This window comes from Apis mellifera, linkage group LG10 (genome assembly GCF_003254395.2).
Source record: "Apis mellifera strain DH4 linkage group LG10, Amel_HAv3.1, whole genome shotgun sequence".
In the NCBI taxonomy this organism is placed as follows: Eukaryota; Metazoa; Arthropoda; class Insecta; order Hymenoptera; family Apidae; genus Apis; species Apis mellifera.
Genome location: NC_037647.1, coordinates 8,133,882 through 8,156,128, shown reverse-complemented (window position 1 = coordinate 8,156,128; position 22,247 = coordinate 8,133,882). Strand labels below are relative to the sequence as shown.

The window sequence follows — 22,247 nt, the reverse complement described above, 5'->3', positions numbered from 1 at the left end:
TTATTTTTTTATAATTATATATTTGTTATATATTTGTTTTGTTGTTAGGATATACATGCATGTATTAACAATACAGCATGACAGCATGAATACGCTTTATTAAATAAATTATATACAGATTCTCACATACAGACATTGCCGCATCATCAAAACGCTATACGCACTAAATAAAATATAAATTATTCTATGAAAATCTTCGACTACAATACATTGACTTTAGAGGCCTTTACTCTTTGAATTAACATATATAGTTCCAAATACTCTCATTCTTTTGCATATTGAGATTTGCAAATATATATTTTATGTATCACAAGTAAGTAATTTCTTAAAATATCATTTTGCTAATTTTGTTGTCAAAAAACGAAATAAAAAAAATTTTATGTGAAAAATATGAAATTCTAATTATATTATAAATTCTAAATAAGAGAGTATCATCAATCTTTATGCAAGTGCCTAAAAGATGTAAAAAAAATTGGTGACATACAATATATATATCAAATGTGAAATCTGAAAATGATTTCATGTTTTTTTTTTTGTACCACTCCAATTCCTTCTTTTATATGATGTCCTCCATTCAGGACTCTTTTACATATCTGGTTTATAATAATAGATATTAGAATTATCACAGTCTGTGTATTTATAGTTTAAACATTAATGTAAGATCCTTCTTAAATTAATTTAACAACATTATTTTTCTGTGTGATGTTGTTCTGAAAAAAGTTTCAGGAAAGTTAGCTTTATCGTTGCACATGAATAGCAGAACATTATGAAAAAGAAATTTTTGTAATTCATGTAAGATACAAAAAAAGATGGAAAAAGAATACTTTAAAGGCATGCATATTGGAACTAATGTTTCTATAACTACTGAATAAACCTGCATATCATATGAAATAATATCAATAACTTAATAGTTAGTTATATCTCGAAAATGAATATGTCTTATTTGTATTTTGTATTTACAGCTTAAGTATTTATACAACGTTACGTGATAAAAATCTGAAACTTTCCTTTATGTCTCTTTTTCTTTATCAAATATTTTTCATTTTTTTTTATTTGGACGCTTATAATTTTTCTATTTTTTTTTTTCTTAAGTTCCTCAATTGTTAAAGATTATTCAAATGCTTGATAAAAAAATTTGATCTCTAGAGCAGAGTTGAAAGATATCAAAAAGTCGTAAAAAATAAATAATAGATATAATGATTTTTTGAAAATTATACAAATGATAAATTCAAAAAATCAAATGATTACAATTTTGATTCACTCTGCACAACTGGCGTTTTAATTAAAAAAAAAAAAAAAACTTTTATATCATTCTGTAAAAAAATCTTCCTATTTTACTCCATATAAATTAATATCTTGCCTCTTTTTTATGTATTTTTTTCTGAGAATTAATCTTATGCAATTATCTTTTTCTTATTATTATATAAATTAAATTTGCAAGAATTAAAGAAAGAAAAATCTTTATAAAAGTATTTTTCAAAATCGATAATTCTTTCAATCAATTTCAAACAATTACTATTGTTTGTTCCGTCGTATTTTCTATACGTTGTACATTCTAAATGAAACGAGAAAATACCAACTATTCTATCGTGCAAATCCAAGAAAATCCGTGAGTCTATCGTTCCAATCGTGAAGCCAGTGAGTGGGCCCATGATTTGGTTGTCTCTGTTTGCAAGGATTGATTTCTGTCTCCAAGGGCATATATTCCTCGCCCCTGATACAAAAATAACTTTTTATTGGACTTCTACACATCGGACATCGATCTAATTTGCCAAAACAGGATGCACAGATGCAGGTATGCCTGCAAGGCAATAGAGCACGTGACAGAGGAAAGTATTGGCAAACAACGCAAAGTTGTTCTCCAGCTGTGTTCCATAGCGATCCCTCGGGATCGCCAGTACCGGAGGCAACCAATGCGCCCCTAGTCGTACTACCGTTGTTGTTACAAGGCTCTGCAAGGGCCAGAGCTGAACCTAGACCCGAAGACATATCTCCTTCGTCATAATTCGTTGAATTGCCGGTGGCTAAATATAATTGCTAAAATAAAAATAATTATGAGATTATTTTTACAGATAAAAGTATAATTGCATTTTCTTTTTTATTCGAAGTTAAATTAAAATTGAACATGCTTACTTTAAGACAAGATAATTGTCCGTTAGCTTGCTTGAGATACTGCGCCAGAATCGAAGTGGGTAGTGTGCATACGCTATCTTTGATATGGACAACATTTACTAGAGCCACCTTTCAAAAGGGAAAGTAATGATTTAATAAAATATAATAATTATATTTAAACGTTTAACGAAAAAATTAATTCCATAAAAAGATTGCAGTTTATAATGAACTTAAAAAATATCCACCGTCTCGTCTGGATGAGGATCTCCTGTATCCCTACGAGTTAGAAAGATTACTAGAGGATAGCAAAGTCTAGGTGGTGTTCCAAGCTCTAATTCTGGTGCCGGAAGAGACAATCTCAATGTTTCTTCTCCGTGTGGTTGCCTACTGTATATTTTAATCAAGGAATAACGAATATCATCAACGATATTAATATTAATTACAATATAAATTTTTAAAATTACATATGATTGACTCAAGAATATATATATAAAAAAAAATAGAAAAGAAAGAGAAATTGATCTATATCTAAAAAAAAAGGATACGTTTGTGGTGGTGTGAGATACTGAGCATGGCCTTGAAGAAGAGTACCACTCAAGGACGCGTCTCTAAGGGTACTCCAAGGTTTCCAAAGTGCCAGGTGAAGTTCTCTTATACTAACTCCCCAGAGCGCTTGCAGAGAATACTCAACTTGACTCGATACCTCGCATTCAACTTCTGTAACAAAAGATCAAGAATTTTAATATAATATAATGTATAATATACATAAAGATTGATACAAAAATAATACAATCAAAGACTTAAAAGTATTATTCATTACAATACATTATTAAAAAAAAAAAAAAATATGTGCAATGCTTACATTAAACAAATAATTTTTATAATTTCATTAATTTTTATAAGTCAAACTTCAAATCGTAGAATTTTTTTTATCTCGACAAAGATTTACTTATTTACATTTGGAATTTATACTTTTGAAAATAGATAATAAAATAATAATTTGGAGAAATAATATGGATGATTAATTTCTGATTCATTTCTGATTCAGATATAGATGATTCATAATATACATATATACTTACGTATAAGAAGTATTTATTTTATTATAATGCAAAAAAAATACAAAACTAGATAGGTAGTTTCAATTTCATGTTTACATGGTTATTGAGAATGATTATGTAACAAATCCACTACTTTCGATTCTTTTTACTCTCATCTGGTTTTAAAATATATCCAATAGGCCAAGATAGAGTTTTTAGATCATGCGTGAGAGGATATTTACTCCAATTCTAATTCTTTCATACATTGTATGGATTTTGAAACATTTTCGATTTTGAAACAAATCAAAAAGTATCTAGAAAATCAGCTTATTTTGTGATCATCTATTTGATCTTTCGTGTTTTTGTACAGCAATTGAATTACATTGTATTATTTTGAAGTAAATTTTAAAAAACTATTCTAAAACAAACTTTAATCGTTAAAAAAAAAAATAATTAAATCTAGATCAAAGAATATAGAAATTAACGATGCAGTTACTAAATATAATGTTGAATAAATTGAATTTTATAAAATAATAATAATGCAACTATTTCACAAGTGAATCAGAGAAGATCTTTTTGAAGTTGAAAACTAAAACCAAATTATAATCTTAAACTTCTAATCATCTAAATTAAAGTATTCATAAATCTTCCATTAATCTTATCTCACTTATTCATATCTAATAAAACGATAGAAAGATCGGTTTAAAGAACAAGTTAACGAATCATCGTTGGTAAGAGGTAGAAAAAAATTGTATAGACAGCGTTTCGTGACGGAAAGCGACACAGGAAACGGAGAATCGTGACCCGAATCTCGTGATCTCACGTCACAGTTAAAGTAATTCGAGGTTCATGTTGACAATCATGTGGCCAAAGATTCTCTATAATTTGTAGAGAGGCCACTGTCGAGGAGATTGCTTCGAGATCACGCGAGATTGGTGTGAACGAAAGTGAAAGCTACCAAGATGGATCGTCCAACGCGGTAATTTCCAATACAGGCAAAACTATCAAATCAGCCATTCCATGGAACCACGAAATCTGATTGTTCTTGTATATATAAAGATATCGATTTCGAATCTTAACCCTTCTTTCTAGATCTGTCAATATTTTTAATTGATTCGAATACAAAGAATTTCTAAACAAATAAAGTATTTTCTAACCTCTTTTGGATCGCATTCCATCTCAATGTCTTTAAGATTTTTTATGCCTTCTAGTATTATGTTTACACGTTATATCATATTTTATAACATTATATCTTTAATCTAAATTCTTAGAAATGAATTTCTTCCTAGATCTATCAATATTTTTAATTGACTCGAATACGAAGAGTTCATTTCTAAACAAATAAAGTATTTTCTAACCTCTTTTGGATCGCATTCCATCTCAATGTCTTGAAGATTTTTTTATGCCTTCTAATATCACGTTATATCATATTTTATAACATTATATCTTTAATCTAAATTCTTAGAAATGAATTTTTAATAAAAGTACACGCTCTTTTGATTATTCAGTAACAAAAAAACTACACAATTGTACAGCACATATCGATGCTGCTACATACGGAAACGCGATGCATTTCGTGGCACGAACTAAAAAAAATGTTGTACAAATATTAACGCGATTATTAATAAAGAATTCGAAACTGATCTGATATATTCATGTTCGTATAAATAACAAAATGCAAATTGTGAAATCCGATCACGAGAAAAATAAATATATCAAAGAAACGTGGAGAGCCGTAACATAAATATTTTTAACCTAGAAAGATATATATTTTTTTACAATCAATCCTTACAATTTTTCATAAATAATACAACAGTCTCAATGATTCTAATACAATGTGTTTCTGGCTACAGTAAAAATAATTCGACTTTTATTTTCAAGCTATATCGTGAACTCGGAATTTCACAATTTCAAGTTAAAGCATGGCCGGTCAAGCACATCTGAAGTGGTTGGCAAAGACTTAACACGTACGCTGTCACAATGAGCGAGGACTATGTAGGTCAAGCTTCGCGAGTGATATCCTAGAAGTTCTGGATGAAACAGGGATTTGTGAACTGTGCACTTTGCAAGGTGAACTGCCACATCTAGAAACATTTGAGACTCCGGAATGTTCTAGATATTCGAGTACGTATAATATGAATACCTAACTAAATTTTTTAAATCAGGAACATAACAAGAATGTTCAATCGTTAATTATGATTTTTCAAGATCAAATTTAATTCGAAATCTAGATCGTCAAAAATCTGATTATTTCGTAAATTGTATCACGTATTCTCGATTCGATTCGAGAGAGATTCGAGAGAGAAAGAGAGAGAGAGAGAGATTTCTTTTTCTCGAAAAGTTTTATTTTTACTTGTATTATAAAAAAAACTCGAAATAATTTTCTACGTGATTGAAAAATCAATTTAACTTATATCAATTAAAATTCGCGAACCTTTTCGATTGGAGAATGAAATCAATCGATCGATACAATATATCGAATGAATCGTATGTCTCGAATGGATCGGTGAAAGGCCAGTTAACCGACTAGATGGACTGCAATCGCATGAGCATGTTGCACTATGTTCACCCAAAGAGCAATAAAATGAACACGTATGATCTGTTGCATTTACCGGATATTAATGAGTTGTATATTGACGATGTGTCATTTTAACCGATTTAAAAATAATTTTTTTTTTTTTGGCATCGTATAATAAAATTCCAATTTCCAAAAATTCCAAATATTTGATTTACAAGATTGCAATAAATTCCAGGAAACAATTTGGCCTCTCGTTTCGCGTAATCATAAATTTTTCGTAGTTATTTTCTATTATAATATATTCTAATATTTTTTTTCTATTAATTAAATATGAAGAGAGATTCGAGTACCGTAAGTTTTGTAAAAAAATTAATCAATCGAATATAATTCGAATTTCCTTCATTTTTATCGAAATTTTCAGTTTTTTTTCCACTTCGATAAATATGATGATCAACGCTAATGCGATTCTTGAAGTTTGAAAAGTTTCACCGAAATTATTATTCTTGTTGTTAATTTTGTTGTTATAAATTTCACCGATCGTTGTGTAAAATGTAACAAATGCAAAAAAAAAGAAAAAAAAGAAAAAAATAAAAGAAAAAAGAAAAACGAAAAAAGAATAACGTTCGAAACGATTCGAAGAACTGGTGATATGGAACTATTCGATTATCAAACATTGTATAATCGAGCAGATTCGTCCGGTTGATTGCATTAGCTGTTTGTGGAAATCGGATCATTTCGCGTGCATATATCCGTCTCCTTCGTTTACGAAACAAACACTGCATACAGTTCTAGCCGAGTGCAAACACGATTACCGTAATACACACGTAACCCAGGAAAATTGTGAAATTATTTCTCTTTCTCACTTCACGGGGTAAAGCGAGCGATAAAAAAATAGAGAATCGAAGATAGCGCAAAATCGATCGAATCAAAATTAAATTTTCGATAATTAATTAAAAATTCAATCTGACGATAATTCATAAGTAATCTCATTTCATCGCTCTCATTCCCAATTAATTTTCATTTTCTTTTCAATTTCTTTCTTTCTTTCTTTTTTTATAATCATTTTTCCCTGCCCGCATGCGCAGATCGTTCTTCGAATCGACGATGGATCTAAACGGAAACAACGATTCACGAAGCTTTCCTCAATGGATCGATTGTAAAATCGAAACGAGACTCGATACGCGAGAAAACGAACGTTCGTTCCTTATACTTCGAGGAATATAGTAGTTTCGTAGCGTACGAACTTCTTTAAAATTTGTTCCGATAAAGACTTTTATTGCGCCACAGGTGGTTTCTTACTTGCAACGATCTCGTGTCCTCTTCAATTCTCTTTGCCAACATCATCGACCAGTATCTTTGCCTCTTTGTTCGTTCTCGCCGACGGGTTATTACGTACCGTGAATAGTCTCTCGTGAGCTACAATCATGATTCACTTTCTTAGTTAGCTTAAATTTCTTACCAAGTGTTCCAAGAAACTGAGCGCGATAAAAATGCTTCGCTCTTTTTTTAAAATTGCTCCCAAATTAAATGCATTCCGATAATTTTTTTTTAACTCATTCTTTTGAATTTCTTTTCTTTCTTTCAAGATTACATTTAATTTTCTCCATAACCATTTTCATTTTGTGTAACAACTCTTGAGAGAAATCGCTTGATCAAACGAATCGTACGATGATAAGCTTTACAAATTAAATACATTTCTCGCCTTCTCGTTCATCCATTCAACTCAATTCTACATTCTCTCCCTCTTCTTTCTTGTTTTCTAAGCAAAATCAAGTTCCGCGTAATTTGCAAAGAATACGAGAAATAAAAAAAAAAAAAAAAAGAATGACAAAAGATAAGATATCTCTCCAATTATATTCCACGAATAAATAATGGAAATATCATGCAAATGTTACGATAAAAGGTATCTTTAAGTAACTTTGAAATATCCTACACCTGATCATTTCCAACGGCCTTGATTTTGTTCTATTGGATTGTTGCCTGGATACCTAAAGTCACGTAGGCAACACTTTTTGTTCCACTTTTTGCACGAAAAAACGTTTTACGACCGATGGAATATATTTTTTTTCTTTTTTTATTCCACTTTGTCCCGATTCGTGACAGGGAGGAACGAAGCCGATCCAAATCGGCGATCGCGCGTCCAGTTCGTACGTGTAACAGGCCTTGAGCCTCGATGTCGAAATATTCCCGTGGAGAGGCCGGCTTCTTCATGTTACTTACTTACTTACTTGCTTACATGTAATCGTTCGTTTCAATCACGTGTCTAACCGCACGAAGCGATTACTTCATGAATATGATAAATGGAACTGTAATTTGTCATCGAGGAACAATAACGATAGCAACGTTCTTCCTCTTTCGTTCGCTTTTTATCTATTTATTTATGATTTTTTTTTTTTTATCGTTATTTTTTCAATCACCTTTATCTTTTTCAAATTGAATCGCAATTTTGACAAAGCGATTGGCTCCGATTTGGACGACTCTTTGCAATTACGATATGTTAAAAACGATAATTCAGCGAAATCTAGAATTCATTGCAAATAAATCAAATGTTATTTTATCATTATATTTTTATATTATATCACGATTAAATTAACAGATTTTTAAATCGTCATTAATATTCTATAAAAATTTTCCGTTGCAACGAAAATAAAAGAGTTGATTCGAACGAAAAAAATTGTTAATGAGAAAGAATTATTACAACGAACGATCACGCGATCTTTTTTTTAAACAATGCAAGATTTTTACAAATTATTTACAAATTCCTGTCCTTTTAATGCGTTGAATGACAAGTAATTCATTATGTACTTATTTTTACGAATCTATTTGTTCGTTAATGTTTCGAAAATTTTATTACAAAAATGATATTTGTATTCGAATTAACACTTTTGGTATGAAAAGAAAAAAGAAGGGAAAAACAAAAGGAAAGGAAAAGATCGTCGAAAGATTTTAAGTATTTACTTATAGAGCAGAAATATATTGTAAAGCTGGAATGGAAACTAAAATTACTCGAAACGAATAATTTTCTATTCGTTCAAAATACCAGATCAAATATATTCTACGCTTCTTCAAATATGTACCGCGTTGAATAACGAAACTTCAAACAAATTAATCCTTCGAGTCGTAAAGCTAAGGCTAATATTATGAAAATTTATGACTCTCGAAAACCCATTTGGATGAAAGGGACAAAAGGGAGACAAGCCGATTGTAAACGGCCGGTCATAAAACTTTGAAAGCTTTTGTTCTCATTGTTGCTCGGCCTCTGTTTAAAGTTCTTCCAGAAGTGAGGACGGGTTTTCCACGGGACGATATACATGCATACGGGGAAAAACGAATCGTAGCTACTAATTGTTTCGACCACTCGACTTATTATACGTTTACAATACGGAACATAGCGAGTTTTCTCCCTTCTTTAAAAAAAAAAAAAACTTGTTCAATTTACCTTCAATTTACATCTTGCGTTTATAATAACAAGAACAACTTGGGTTTTTTTCATCCGATTTCCATTCATTCTCGCCGAGATTTTCAAGAAACGTGACGCGAATCAACACAATGTTGACACGTTTATAATGCGATTCAATCTTTTTTATTATCGCCGATACGGTAAATAATATTTACCGTGCACACAATCTATCCATGATATATAAAATGTCAACACGCATTTATTACATTTATTACATGTATTTATTTATCGCGACACATGCCCCTTCTCTTACTTCTTCTTCTTCTCCTCTTTCTTTTCTCTTCTTCTTCTTCTTTTTCTATTTCCATCCCAGATTTAAACATATAATAAATATATCGCGAGACACGCGCGATATACATTAAAAACTTGTAGAACGAGATACTCGAACTTTGATTTCTTTCAAAATCAATCTTTTCAGATAAATATAGATAAACATAAAAGATACGATGTAAATGATACATCTACTTAATATGCGTAAAAAACAATCTTTTTTTTCTTTTTTCACAACTCCTTATCGTTAATTACACGAGTGATTACGTGACAATATGTTATCGATTAAAAAAAAGAAAAATCCGTCCCCAATTTTATCGTCCTGTTTATCGCGCTTCCCGTCGAACCAGAAGAGCCAGCAGATGTCTAGATGATAATATTCCCGTAATATTAAAATTTTGATTTGTCGGGAGGACAAAACGAAATTCGATTCGATGTTGGATCAATATTTGTATAACGCGCGCGTAAAAAAAAGCTAGGAACGAGTTGCAAAAATAGTTAGCGTACGCTTCTTATTTTACAAAGAGGAAACTCTTGCATAGAGAATCAACGGGACATTTAGGTGTAAAAAATGCCTTGAGCAAGTTTGCATAAATTTCTCTTCTGTTCGCGCCTTATTCCGTTTCCCATTCCTTCTTTATTTTTACTTTTTTGAAACAATCTCTTCGAATCTAACGCCTAATTTTATCTTTTTAGATCGATTCTTCTCACTTGCTCGTAAGATTATATTTTACACACAAAATAATCGATAAAAATTACGATTTTGAGACGGCTATAAATTACCAATAAATCCTTGGACCGATTCAAACGAGCAAGTATTATGGGAAGATAGTGTTTCGAAGATCATCGTGTTTTTATTTTAAACGACAGAGTGATTACGATGACAAAGATATCCTTTTTTCTGTCCTCCCTCCCCTATCAATTATTCGATTTACGAAACGAATAAAAGGCTCGAAAAGAAGAGGCGGATTAAAGTTGCGCGTGCACAGGAATATTTACATAGCATAACTCGATATCTTAAAATAGACGGTTAACCGTGTTGCTTCGATCACCGACATCGAAATCGATTCCTCATGTGGCTGGACGTGTCGAATGGTGGAGAATCTTGAATCGACGCGATTGTAATTTAAAATTTCAAGGGCGTCATGCATAGTTTATCCTTCTACGATGAGCGATGAAAAAAATCTATTCATCGATTAAAAAATAAGCGAATCAATCTTAAAAAAGTATTACACGAATATCGCACGGTATATAAGTAGTACTCGAGCACCAAGTGCATGAAAACTTGAGAAAACTTGAGCCGTTCGATTTATTATTTGTTCGAAGAAAACGATTAAAAGACAAACAGACGGAAAGAACCGAGGCAAGAGAGAGAGAGAGAGAGAGAAACGAATTTATTTCGAACCGAGAATAAAACGACCGAGAATAGTCCAATTTCTTTTCTACAACAATGCGGCCGGCTATTATACATTATGGGAACAAGAATGAAAGTAGGAGGTCCGAGTGCTCGTTCGCGAGGGTAATTGTAGTCGCCGGATTCATTTCTGTGCAATTGACCACGAACAGTGATGATAAAAAGCCTGAAAAAGGAAAAAAAAAAAGAAAAAAGAAAAAAGGGAGGAAGAAAAAAAAGATACCATAATGAATTCTCTCTCTCTCTTTCACTCTTCGCTCTCTTTCTCTCTCGTTCTACCTCGTACATATCGGGGCTTTTTACGTAATACAAAAGCAATGATTCGACAGGATGTTGCATTATAAGCGATTGCCACGCTACAATAGTCGAGCACGAGTAGTAGAAAAATTTTCTGAAAGCGAGATATCCTGTTTACGCGAGGATTGTGTGTACCTCGTGTGTGGGTGGGAATTGAGAAGGAAAAATGAGACGGTAAAAAAGGAAGTGGAAAATTGAGGGAAGGATGAACATTGTTAAGGGCTCGTTAACTTGTTATTATTATTATTATTATTATTGACGATTACATGATGATTATCAAGAGAGGTATATGTTATATTTGTGTAATTAATTCGTTCTTAGTTTTTCAAAAAAAAAATTCTTTTCGTAAAATTTTATGCATATCAAATTTTTGCAAACAAGCAAAAATTGTTAAGATGGATTAAAGTCGACGCGAAGTTTTATTTTCTGATGATGATTCAATTGTTATTATTATTATATTACGAAGAATATTTTCCCTCTGATTTGTATATAATGCATTATCCTAATGCATCTATTATTCTAACACGTAACGTAACATATTTTTCAATAATAATGATCACGGAAATTTTTTTATTTATTGTTTTCCTACTTTAATAAGATGGAGGGAGAGAGAGAGAGAGAGAGAGAAGCGAAAAATGTTCAGAATGAAGACAGGAGAAAAAGATGGCGCGAGAGAAGAGGAAAACGGGAATACTTTTACGCGATGGATAGAAATGTTGAGTTATAATCAGTAGTTTTATATATATATATATATATATATATATATATATATATATATATATAAGACATAGTTTTCTAATAACGATATCGTGTTTGAATACGTGATATTGTAATGAAATCAGTGAGTGTCACGTTCGTGTGATATTAGAACTGGTTCTTAAGAATAATATGCACACATATATACAAAGATGAATAACAAATGAAGGAAAGATAGATCGTGTATTGAATTAATCAAGGAACACCTTGATAATCCTAAGATAAATTGCGAGTTCGATAACTTTTATCGTTCGATTCGTATTCAACTCGTTCAATGTTTCTAAACTAGGAGCAAACAAATAATAATAATAATAATAATAATATTAATAATAATAATAATAATAAAACAATAAAAAAAGAAGAATAAATTTAATATTATTTTATCGATGATTCATTCAAAATGTCCTCCAAACTTATTCTTTCTAAACTTATCAAACAATATGGGGACAAGGTTGTTTGACTCATATTGGGTTTCAAGAACAAGAACAAGGTTTACAAGTCTATTCGTACAAGCTAAATTTTTATATTTTTATGTGTTTTCATCATTACCATAAAAATACGCACAGTTAATCACGATAATTTTTATATGCTATTTTACGAAGAAATTCGGTTAAATTTCGAAAATTTCGATTTCAATCGAAGAAACATAATCCACGCATAAATCATACGAAGATTTTTAAGCGATTGATCGCTCGTAATCCTCGTCTGAAATATTCAAGGATACGAAAAAAAAAAAAAAAAAAAAAAAATCTTGCACAAGGTATAAATGAAAATGTTTTGTGATTATTGCGACTAGCTGCATATTACCTCATCCGTGGTATTCAAGGGCGTAAAAAAAAAAAAAAAAGAATGGGGGGAGGAGGAAAAAAGAAAAAAAGAAGAAGAAGAAGAAGAAAACAAAAGAATTTAAAATACAATTCAACAAAAGATTATAGTTTAGCAAGCGAGCAACAAGTGATTCGTCTCGCGGCATTAATTATCGATGGAGTGTTTTTTTTTTCTTTTTTTTTTTTTTTTTTTCGATGAAGGTAAAAAGGTTCGTTTCGAAAATCTCGTAATACCGTTTAACAAGCGAGCAAAAGGAGGGCTGGTGGATCTCGACAGTGTCTCGAGAGCCAGAGAATCAGACAGTCAAACTGTAAAAGTATTTCTCTCGCCGAAGGAATCTTGCAATCGACTCACGACGGTTACGTCACCGGTCGGCTAACCTTTCGTAACCTGGACCACAAGTTCTTCTCTCTCTCTCTCTCTCCCGATCCAATCGCGATTACAATGTTGCACAACGAGGGCAGGAATGCTCCTCCTGCTGTTCACCTATAATGTACATCACCTACACGCGCACACGGGCAGATGTGATATTTGCACGGTTAAAATGCTACCAGGCTGCGTGAATGAGCTTTCGATTTGTTCACTTTCGCCTCGCCTTCGTCTATTATACATCTCGTAACGCGCTTGTTAAGTAAGTTTTCGAACGAGTCGGTGAACTTGACACGCATAACGTCGATCAATGATCGGTCGATCCGTGAGAGAAAAGATTCCCGAGAATTTTTCTAGTACCAAGGGCATCGTTCCCCTTTAACCGATCTTTATTACCAATCGAACAGGACGATTGACTCCTTTGATGGAAAATTTTCTTTTTTTTTTTTGCCAAATTTAGCTTTAAATTTAGCTTGTACAGTTCTTGTACAATTCTTCTTGTAGAATTACATTTTCCAAAGTGGTGAAAAAAAGGAAAAGATCAAGTATTAATCGATAAGAAAGATAAATATTCTGATCCCAACTTTGTTACTCATTGTTGAATTTTTAATACGAAACGTAAATTATTACATTATTATACGATAACCATCGATTCGAAGAACGTTTCCATATTATTCATTCTATTATTCGAATAGATAAGAGGCATCTAGTAACACCATTTGCATCTATCTATTAACGATATCATTAACTGCTATCATTAACTATTGCAACAGCATCTCGATTAATGATCCATTTTATCGTTAGTGAAAAAACACGATGGAGAGGAATCCTATTTAAACAGCAATTATCAAAGATGCCTGTATCATAGTAATCGATGATGTTGTTTTATTAACGACGTCTGTGGATTGATTGTTTCGTCTATTGTCACGTCGTCAACTTACGTAACGTTCGTTTATCCGAACATATGAATGCTGTCCTCGATGAACGAGACTGAACCTCCGCGACCGACCCTCACACTTCTACATGGTCACCTTTGTGCCTACGAGCCTGGAATTCAAAAATATCTCTGCCCTTGTAACCTCCACCTCCGGAAAAATCCGGAGGTTTCCACGAGTTGTTCTCACGCTTCTTTGCCATTACGAACGAACAAAAGGGAATATCTCTCTCTCTCTCTCTGTGATCGCATCAGATGATACCAGTGGAATAATTTGTAAAAAGATGACATATCCATATTTAATAATTTCCATACAAAAGGAGTTGATTAATTAATTCGCATTTTGAAAATCAGGTATTTCCTTTACAATTTTTCAAAGAGTCACATCTTTTCGATGCACGTCCATTTCTTTATCTATCGATAGGCAAGCATGAAAATTTCATTTCCTGATAAATTAATACTCAAAAAATGAGTTTTGCAACTTCTTTCGATCTACTCAGTATTTCTTGATTTCGTCGGAAATTAATCTTGATTGTACCAATAATCGTCGATTTTTCATTAAGAACGAAACACGTGCTCGTTGTATCGGTGGCCTAGTCCGTGGCATCGTTCGAATAAAATCCAAGGCACACCCACAAGGTTAACAGGGGCAAGCCCTAGCAAACACGCTCGCTGTCCCATGAATACGCGTGGTTTAATGAATTTATCGAAGGTTGTCGAGTGTCGAGCATAAATCAACCGTGGCATAATAAAACGTGATCACGGAGGGAGAAGATAGTTTTTTACCCGGCACAATACCATGTGTAACCGATATTTGCATACTATACTATATTTACATGTATTTCGCTCGGTGTATCCTTTTCTATTGCATATCAATCCAAACGTAATCAAATGTAAATGTGAATTATTAATCGAGCAGATGTTTCATAACGAGAATATTAAAAAATATACCAGTTTTCATGGAACAGAATTAATACGCGGAGAATTGAACTGTTGCGCCAATACATTCGTTTCTTAAAATACCTTAAAAATTCGATTATTTATCTTTCGAATTGAATTTTTCAATTAAAAATTTGGAAAATTAAAAAGAAACGCTTTACTACTATAACATAGTTTCCATTGTAATAAAACATAATATTGATCAAAACGTAGATTTTGGATAATATTTAAAAAAAAAAATAATAAGTAAATAAATAAAAACGTCACGTGAGAGAAAGAGAGAGAGAGAGATTCTAATCCGATATTCGGGATCAATTATTCTCCGGTTAAATGATTCACAATGACCTGGCCAAGCGGTCAAGGTAACGTTTCGTAACTTTGGGTGCCTTCACACCTGGAATGCCAATTACGAAAACCGACTACTAAAGTGGAAGATCATCGTTCTTTTTCTTCTTTTCTTCTTCTTCCACTTCCACGCGTGTCTGTGTCAACCTACTTTCGACCAGATCGAATCGTACACCGAGAGTGTCCTACTATTCTTTTCAAACTTAATAAACCCGGCGACAAAACTTGCGAAATATACGCGTATTCTTGGAAGAGGAGAGAAATTTTGAAGAACGTTTCTTAAAGAAGATAAGAAGAATCGATAGCCGGATTCGCGAGGAATATGACTTTTAGAGAGACGTTTAACAGAGTCGAAAATGCAAAGGGATATTCCTCTCTTATAGCGTGGCCGACGGGGTTCGAACGACGCGTGAATTTTGATCGATGATCGTTCAAACGCCAACGAATACTAATCCCGTAAAATTAGACGAAACAAAGGCGAGACACGTCTATGAGTTTATACCGTCAATTGTACCGGAGATACGATCTCCGATCCGTTTGTCGAAGGAACGAGTTTTCCCTCCCTCCTCTCCCTCTCTTTCTTCCATCGGTGTTTTTAATTAGAATGTTAATAAACGAATAATGAATCATGGATGAATAGATAGAATATCTCCTTATTCTTAAGCAGATATACAAACGTTTCGAATTTCAATTGATCGAACGTTTTCAATTCCTTTGTAGATATATTCGATTGTTTGAATATTCAATTACCTATTCGTGTATTCCCCCGTATTTGCATATATGAGATGGGATTTTATCGAATTATTGCATATATAATTATTGCATTATTGCATATCTATTTATATGTTTCAATTATTGCGTATACCTTTGGAATAGTATATCGATTTATCTGTCCCGTGTTTATTATGCGGGGGGAAAAAAATTGCGAACGAGGATTTTCCCAAAAATCTTGGAAAATTGAAAAAGAAATGGAAGGAAGGAAAGTGAATTGAAAGAAAAAAAAAAAAGAGAAATAAGGGGAATATATTTGGGGAAAAAACTCACCGGTATAAGTGCTCTTGAAACTTTCGTGAAGTTTGAAGGTGAAGGGAATGTGGACCTTCATCATTTCCATTTGAGGTATACGCGGCGAATGTGTCATGACAGTTCCACTCCCTCCAAACATTAATTCGTCACCGTGAATGCGAAGCACGATCATATTTCTGCAAAAAGAAATTAGGTTTCTCGTTTAATCCTTTTCAATTATTTCAATTTCAATTTTAATCGTTATATATATAGATTACTTTGTCGATAATAAATTAATTTTCAAATTTTTTTATAAAATAACGAAATTTTAAAAATCTTTCCTAAAATTCCTAATAACTTTCAAACTGGAAAGTTTCAAAAAATATATATTAATCTCTTAGAAACTCTAGTTCTAATTAATATTCTTCTTTTCTTAATTGCTAATTGCCGGGTGACACATTAATTTGGCGCGAATGAAGGGAATAATTAACGAGGCAATAATGAAATGTACGAATTAATAATGTTAAGTAATTATTAACATTAATTATTCTAATGATATTCCGTGGTTCCACGTAATTCATTTATAATTCACTATTTGAAGTTTGATCTATTCTCTCAGAGTTGACGAGATTAATGCTCGATTCACTCTCGACACAGGAGATTCTGTCCATATGTAAAACGAGAGTGTCCTACGTGTAGGCATGCAAAACCTGAACGCGAGACGATTCGGTGATTCGAGAAATAACAGTATACTATTTTTTTTTTTTTTTTTTCACCAGCACGTACGAGCTAACGGTTTTGAAAATTACGTATCGACCAGTTTCTGACAAGTTTCTCATTTTTCCTTTGCCTTTTTCCCTCGAAAACGATGTAACAGAACGATAAAATAATTCCGAAAGAAAAGTCTACCCGTTCGAACTTCGTCGAATTCTTTTTTTCTTTAAAAAAAGAAATTTATTCTCTTATTTCGAAAACTGTACTATATTTATTTGAAAAATAATGATTTTTGATTACAAATAATCGTTGTACTAATCGTCATCTAATTTTTTTTCCTTTATTGATGATACATTTGATTGAAAAAAGAATTTAAAGTAACATCTTATATCTTTTATAGATCTTGTTCGAATAGAAAAATAACGATAAATATCTGGAATGAAAAATTACGGATCATACATCCTTCGATATTTAAAATAATCGAATTAACTACGTTATTCATTGATTTGGAATGAATTAATGTGCGAATGATCGTGTATGCCAATAACCTTGTGGCCATGAGAACGTACATAAGCACGTAGTATACGCAACATCAACGTTGCTGTAAATTATTTCTTGGCGTATGATAGAGAGAAAAAAAGAAAATATCGTTCTCTATTTAAAACAATTTTAAATATTTCTCAACGAGCTTCTGAAAAATTGATCAATTTAGAGACAGACAATTATTAGATGACGTAGAGATTTCGTTTCAAAGGACGTTTAAAATTCAAGTACAGTTTTCAAGTTATTTTAGGCGGAGCAAAGAAGTAAACCGTACAGCTTTGAAATTTCAGAACGCGGCTTTCTCTTTTCAAATAAGTGAATCGCACGTTTCATGTAAGTGTGTTAACGGTTTATTGACATAAGGCTTCTGGATTTGGGCCCGCCATTAATTCAACTAGATATTTCGGAGCTATATTTCCAACTGAAATTTGAGGAAGATCAATTTTTCGTTTGTTTGATTCCCGTTTCGATTTTATTTAAATTTATTTAATTTTATATTTAAATTTATTTAATTTCATATTTTAATTTCATTACACAATAACCTCTTGATCTTATGTATAATTTATCAGACATTTATGTAAATTATTCATGAATTAGAACTAAAATTAGCGTTCAAACTAAATTTAATTATTGAATGCAATTCAATCAATCTATTTTTATCAAATACTAATTGTAATTCCTAATAAATCACGAGTCAAGAGATTCATAACAATTAGTAAATTCATTAAAGTAATATTAACAGAGACAAAATTATCTAATAAACTATCTAATAATCTTATCTAATAAATTATCTAATAAACTATTTGCACTATTGCGATAAACAAATAGAAGAATAATTAAATTGACATGAATCCTACGTTTTCTTCGTGATACAGATTTATCATCGGTATTACGCGAAACTATGCAACGATAAAAATTACGAGAAAATAACGTTGCTTATATTTTTTGAATCAGCTAATATATTATTATTCAAACATACTATAAAGATTCACAATTTTCCGGTAATTTTTTAGTTGGCCTGTTATTTCCAACAACGATATAAATAATACATTGAACAAGCAACAACGAATACCGCAAGATAATAACGGTTTGATCAAGCGTCTCCAGCGAGTTGCATAATTTCTACGAAAGTACACAGAAATCATTTTCAGAAAAAAAAAGTCAAATGACCGACGAAACTAGCAAATCATCGATGTTGCAATGTAATAACGCATAGATTCGAGTACACGAATTAGAATATATTACACAATGTCTAACGTTCCAAAAACTTCTTCGTTGTTTTATCATAGATAAAACAACGATAACTTAATTAATCTTATATTATCATTCAATTGGTTCATTTGATTATTTTGAACTTTGATACGAAAATAATTGAGAAATTAATTTGCAATAACAATTGTTCGCTCTTTAAACAACAAATATTTTCTTTCTTCATAGAAATATATAAATATATGATCAAATTATCTGATCTGATTGTAATTTCAAAACAAATTATCAATTCTAGTTTTAAAATAGATAAATTCTTAATTATTTATATATTCCATTTTTCATATTTTTTCTTTAAAAAAATTATTCTTAAAATAAGTATATGTAATCTCATGATTAACATAATATTTTTTATCTAAATCATTTATTCATAAGAATATTTTAAATAATTGAATAATAATATTGAAAATAAAAATATTTGAAATTATATATTTTTAAATTTGATTAGAAAAATTAATTTTCGAAATAAAACTTTTGTTTTTGTGTTCTTCGATAAATATAAGATTGTACAATTTTGGCAAGCAAAAATTTGTAATCAAACTTTTCGTCGGTCATTAATTTTGATAATTTTAAAATCGTTCTAATATTTCCTTCTTCTTTTTTTTCCTCTCGAAAATATTTAATTCAATTTATATTTTGGATAAGATTAAGTCATTTCGTATAACTTTTCATATAAGCTACTCATAAGAATGAAAATTTTCATGATTTTCTGTGTTTAAACAGCTGTTCTTAACTATTATGTCCTCTATCCTATGGCACACTTTTACTGCTAAACTGAAAGTGCTAATTTATCAACCATTTTTACGATCCTCTCATAATAACATTTATCCCATTGATTTTACCTTGGAATATAAGAAATAAAATTTTAACCTTAATATCTTGAATCAAATAAAAAAAGAACAGAATTTAATTTCATTATTAAAATTATTTTTTAATCAAAAACAATATAATAAATATAAAAATTTTACTACAATAAATAAATCACAAAAGATATATCTAACTTTTTCTTAAAACTTCTTATTAAAACTATCATATAAAATTATTAAATATATCATACAATTCTACTGATAAATAAATAATTTTTATTGCTGTAAATGTTGTGTAATGAAATATCACTGAATATCGCAAATTTTCTTTCTTTAAATTTTGAAAATTAATCAATATAATGATTTTTTAAATAAGTGATCTCTAAGAAATGATAAATATTAAAATAGATATAGGAAAAAATATAGAAAAATACTTCTTACATAATTATTAAGTTAGTAATATTCATTGATGAGAATTTAATTTATATCTGAGATGTTATATATTAGTAAAATGATAGTTAGATAAAATGATAGTAGAAAAATTATCAAGTATTTATCGTTTTTGATAACAATACTTACAATCATGTCATTCATTGTACAATGTTTATTATTAATTATAAAATATTCTTTAATTGATATCTATTATAGATGGAAAATATAAGAAACTTTTAAATAAATTAATACATATGAGATATATTAATAAATGTAAATATAAAGGAATTGATTTTAAGAGAACAAATAAATATTTACCAATTATAAAAGAAATAAAAATAATATATATATATATATATATATATATATATATATATATATATATATATATATTTTTATAATTATACATATGTGTATGTATAATTATCCGAATATCTGATTTATTTTGGTATATCGAATATTTATGATGTCATTTATATAAAAAAAAACTATTTTTCTTCGTAAAGATGATAAAATGAAAAAGAGAATGCAAATTAATGGATTCATAACAATTCTTACAAATATGTTTCTAAATAGTTTTAAAAAATGTATGCAACGATAAATATTATATAGCATGCTCAAGTGATATATATAGTTTAAAAAAAAACAACGCACAATATACGACGATGTAAATACCTGATGATAAACAAGAAGACTCCGCAAAAACATATCGAGACTGCAAGCACGAAGAAAATGTTCGACAGTTCCGCCACAGATACTAACATCGCCGTCATCGTATTATTGCCGTGTTGTTTTTCTCTACAGCACGCACACGCACGACACACCTTCCAAATTAACCTCACTTCGAATGATGCGCTGTCAAAGTCGTCACTGACGACGACAATAAATTCAGCGTTAAGCACTGCACAGAGCGTTCCGTCCTGTGACGTATGATCAGTAATATAGAAAAGAAGATAGAACGTGCTGTCAGAGCCGCATCGCGTGCGCGTACACCGACGACACGAATTTTCGTTGCGTAAATACGCCAGCCTAACCTCATCGACTGACACAGAACTAGTATTTCGCGTTTTCGTACACAGATACACGAATTATCGCGTATGTTCGATATTCGTATCGATTCGAGCCAATGATCGACGATCTCACGTCAACAGGATAATTTTGTTAATTAAACGTCATAAATGTTTGTATTGAAACGACGTGCATTTGATCCTACGCGATTGTCTACCATAGCGCAGAATCGTATGGACGAAGTAATGCCGTATTCGAAGGGTTTTAAAGATCGACAAGACAATAGGCACACGTAGAATAAAATACGCAGCACATATTGATAACACGATCGATCGATCACCGGCTCTACGAAGGGACTTTCGTTAAATTTTGTTAGAATAATCGCATGTACGGAAGGAGAAGAATGACATAAACACAACCACCACGTCTTAGCTGTTGCCCGAGACTGAACGTAGACGCAACGGTGGGGACAACTTATACGCCTCTATACTTCGCGACTTTTTTGCTGTTATGTTCCTGCGCGCGCTTCAGAACATTGACCAATACTAGCGTCGATTCGAGACAGTAATTCCTCATATGCGAATTGAATTTTTAAATTCAAATAAAATACCAATCACGTTTTACAAATAATTTAATCTTTATAATACGCTTGTAATGAGTGAATTAATTTGTTTTAGGGATATTATAATAATAAGATAAACCATTTTATTTCTGTAATATATTAATAGATTGTATAAGACATTAATAAATTAGAAGCATATATTATTAAATTTGACAGAAGTTTATGTATAGTTTGTTTCGAAAATAAAATGTTTTATTAAATAACTGCATTGTAATTAATGCTATTATAATCTGATATTCAAATCTGTATATAATTCTAAAATAAAAATACTAAAATTCTAAATGAAAAAACTAAATTTTAATATAATAGAAAAAACTATCAATTAACTTTTAATTTTAATTTAATATATTGTCAGTTATTGTAAATTTATTATTAAATTTTCTTTAATAATTTGTATTGTTAAATAAATTTTAATTTTTTAATTTTTAAAGAAGAAATTACCGAATTCATTTCATGTCAATATCTTATGATATTGAACTACACTTAAATTTGTATTTTTCTAAAATTTTTGATTTTTTTTACTACACAATTTTAATATCCATTGAAATTTTGTCTGTTTTTAAACTTTT

At 30.8% G+C, this 22,247-nt stretch overlaps 1 protein-coding gene across 4 annotated transcripts; it reads right to left on the bottom strand.

Annotated features, from left to right (window-relative positions):
• Positions 1-78: 78 nt before the first annotated feature.
• LOC725654 (cell growth regulator with RING finger domain protein 1) lies at positions 79-21,525 on the bottom strand. Of its 4 annotated transcripts, none has more exons than XM_006565519.3 (6): positions 20,703-21,525; positions 16,327-16,484; positions 2,658-2,829; positions 2,358-2,496; positions 2,134-2,241; positions 79-2,037 (listed from the first exon to the last, which is right to left on the bottom strand). In XM_006565519.3, exons 1-6 carry the CDS (start codon positions 20,819-20,821, stop codon positions 1,585-1,587), a joined length of 1,149 nt encoding a protein of 382 aa, XP_006565582.2. In that variant the 5' UTR covers positions 20,822-21,525; the 3' UTR covers positions 79-1,584. The 4 variants fall into 4 exon arrangements, with proteins under 4 accessions (XP_006565582.2, XP_016770081.2, XP_006565585.2 ...); XM_016914592.2 differs by having other exon boundaries at positions 2,358-2,499; positions 20,703-21,523; XM_006565522.3 differs by having other exon boundaries at positions 1,585-2,037; positions 20,724-21,523.
• Between the last annotated feature and the right edge of the window lie 722 nt (positions 21,526-22,247).

What these genes read in the sequence shown, in the direction of transcription:
- LOC725654 (XM_016914592.2), bottom strand. Translation starts at nt 20,821, where the DNA reads ATGACGGCGATGTTAGTATCTGTGGCGGAACTGTCGAACATTTTCTTC. An exon ending in ATCCTCATCCAGACGAGACG is followed by an intron (nt 2,242 to 2,357) that starts GTGGATATTTTT and finishes CCCTTTTGAAAG; the next exon opens with GTGGCTCTAGTAAATGTTGT. An exon ending in GACAATTATCTTGTCTTAAA is followed by an intron (nt 2,038 to 2,133) that starts GTAAGCATGTTC and finishes TTTTTATTTTAG; the next exon opens with CAATTATATTTAGCCACCGG.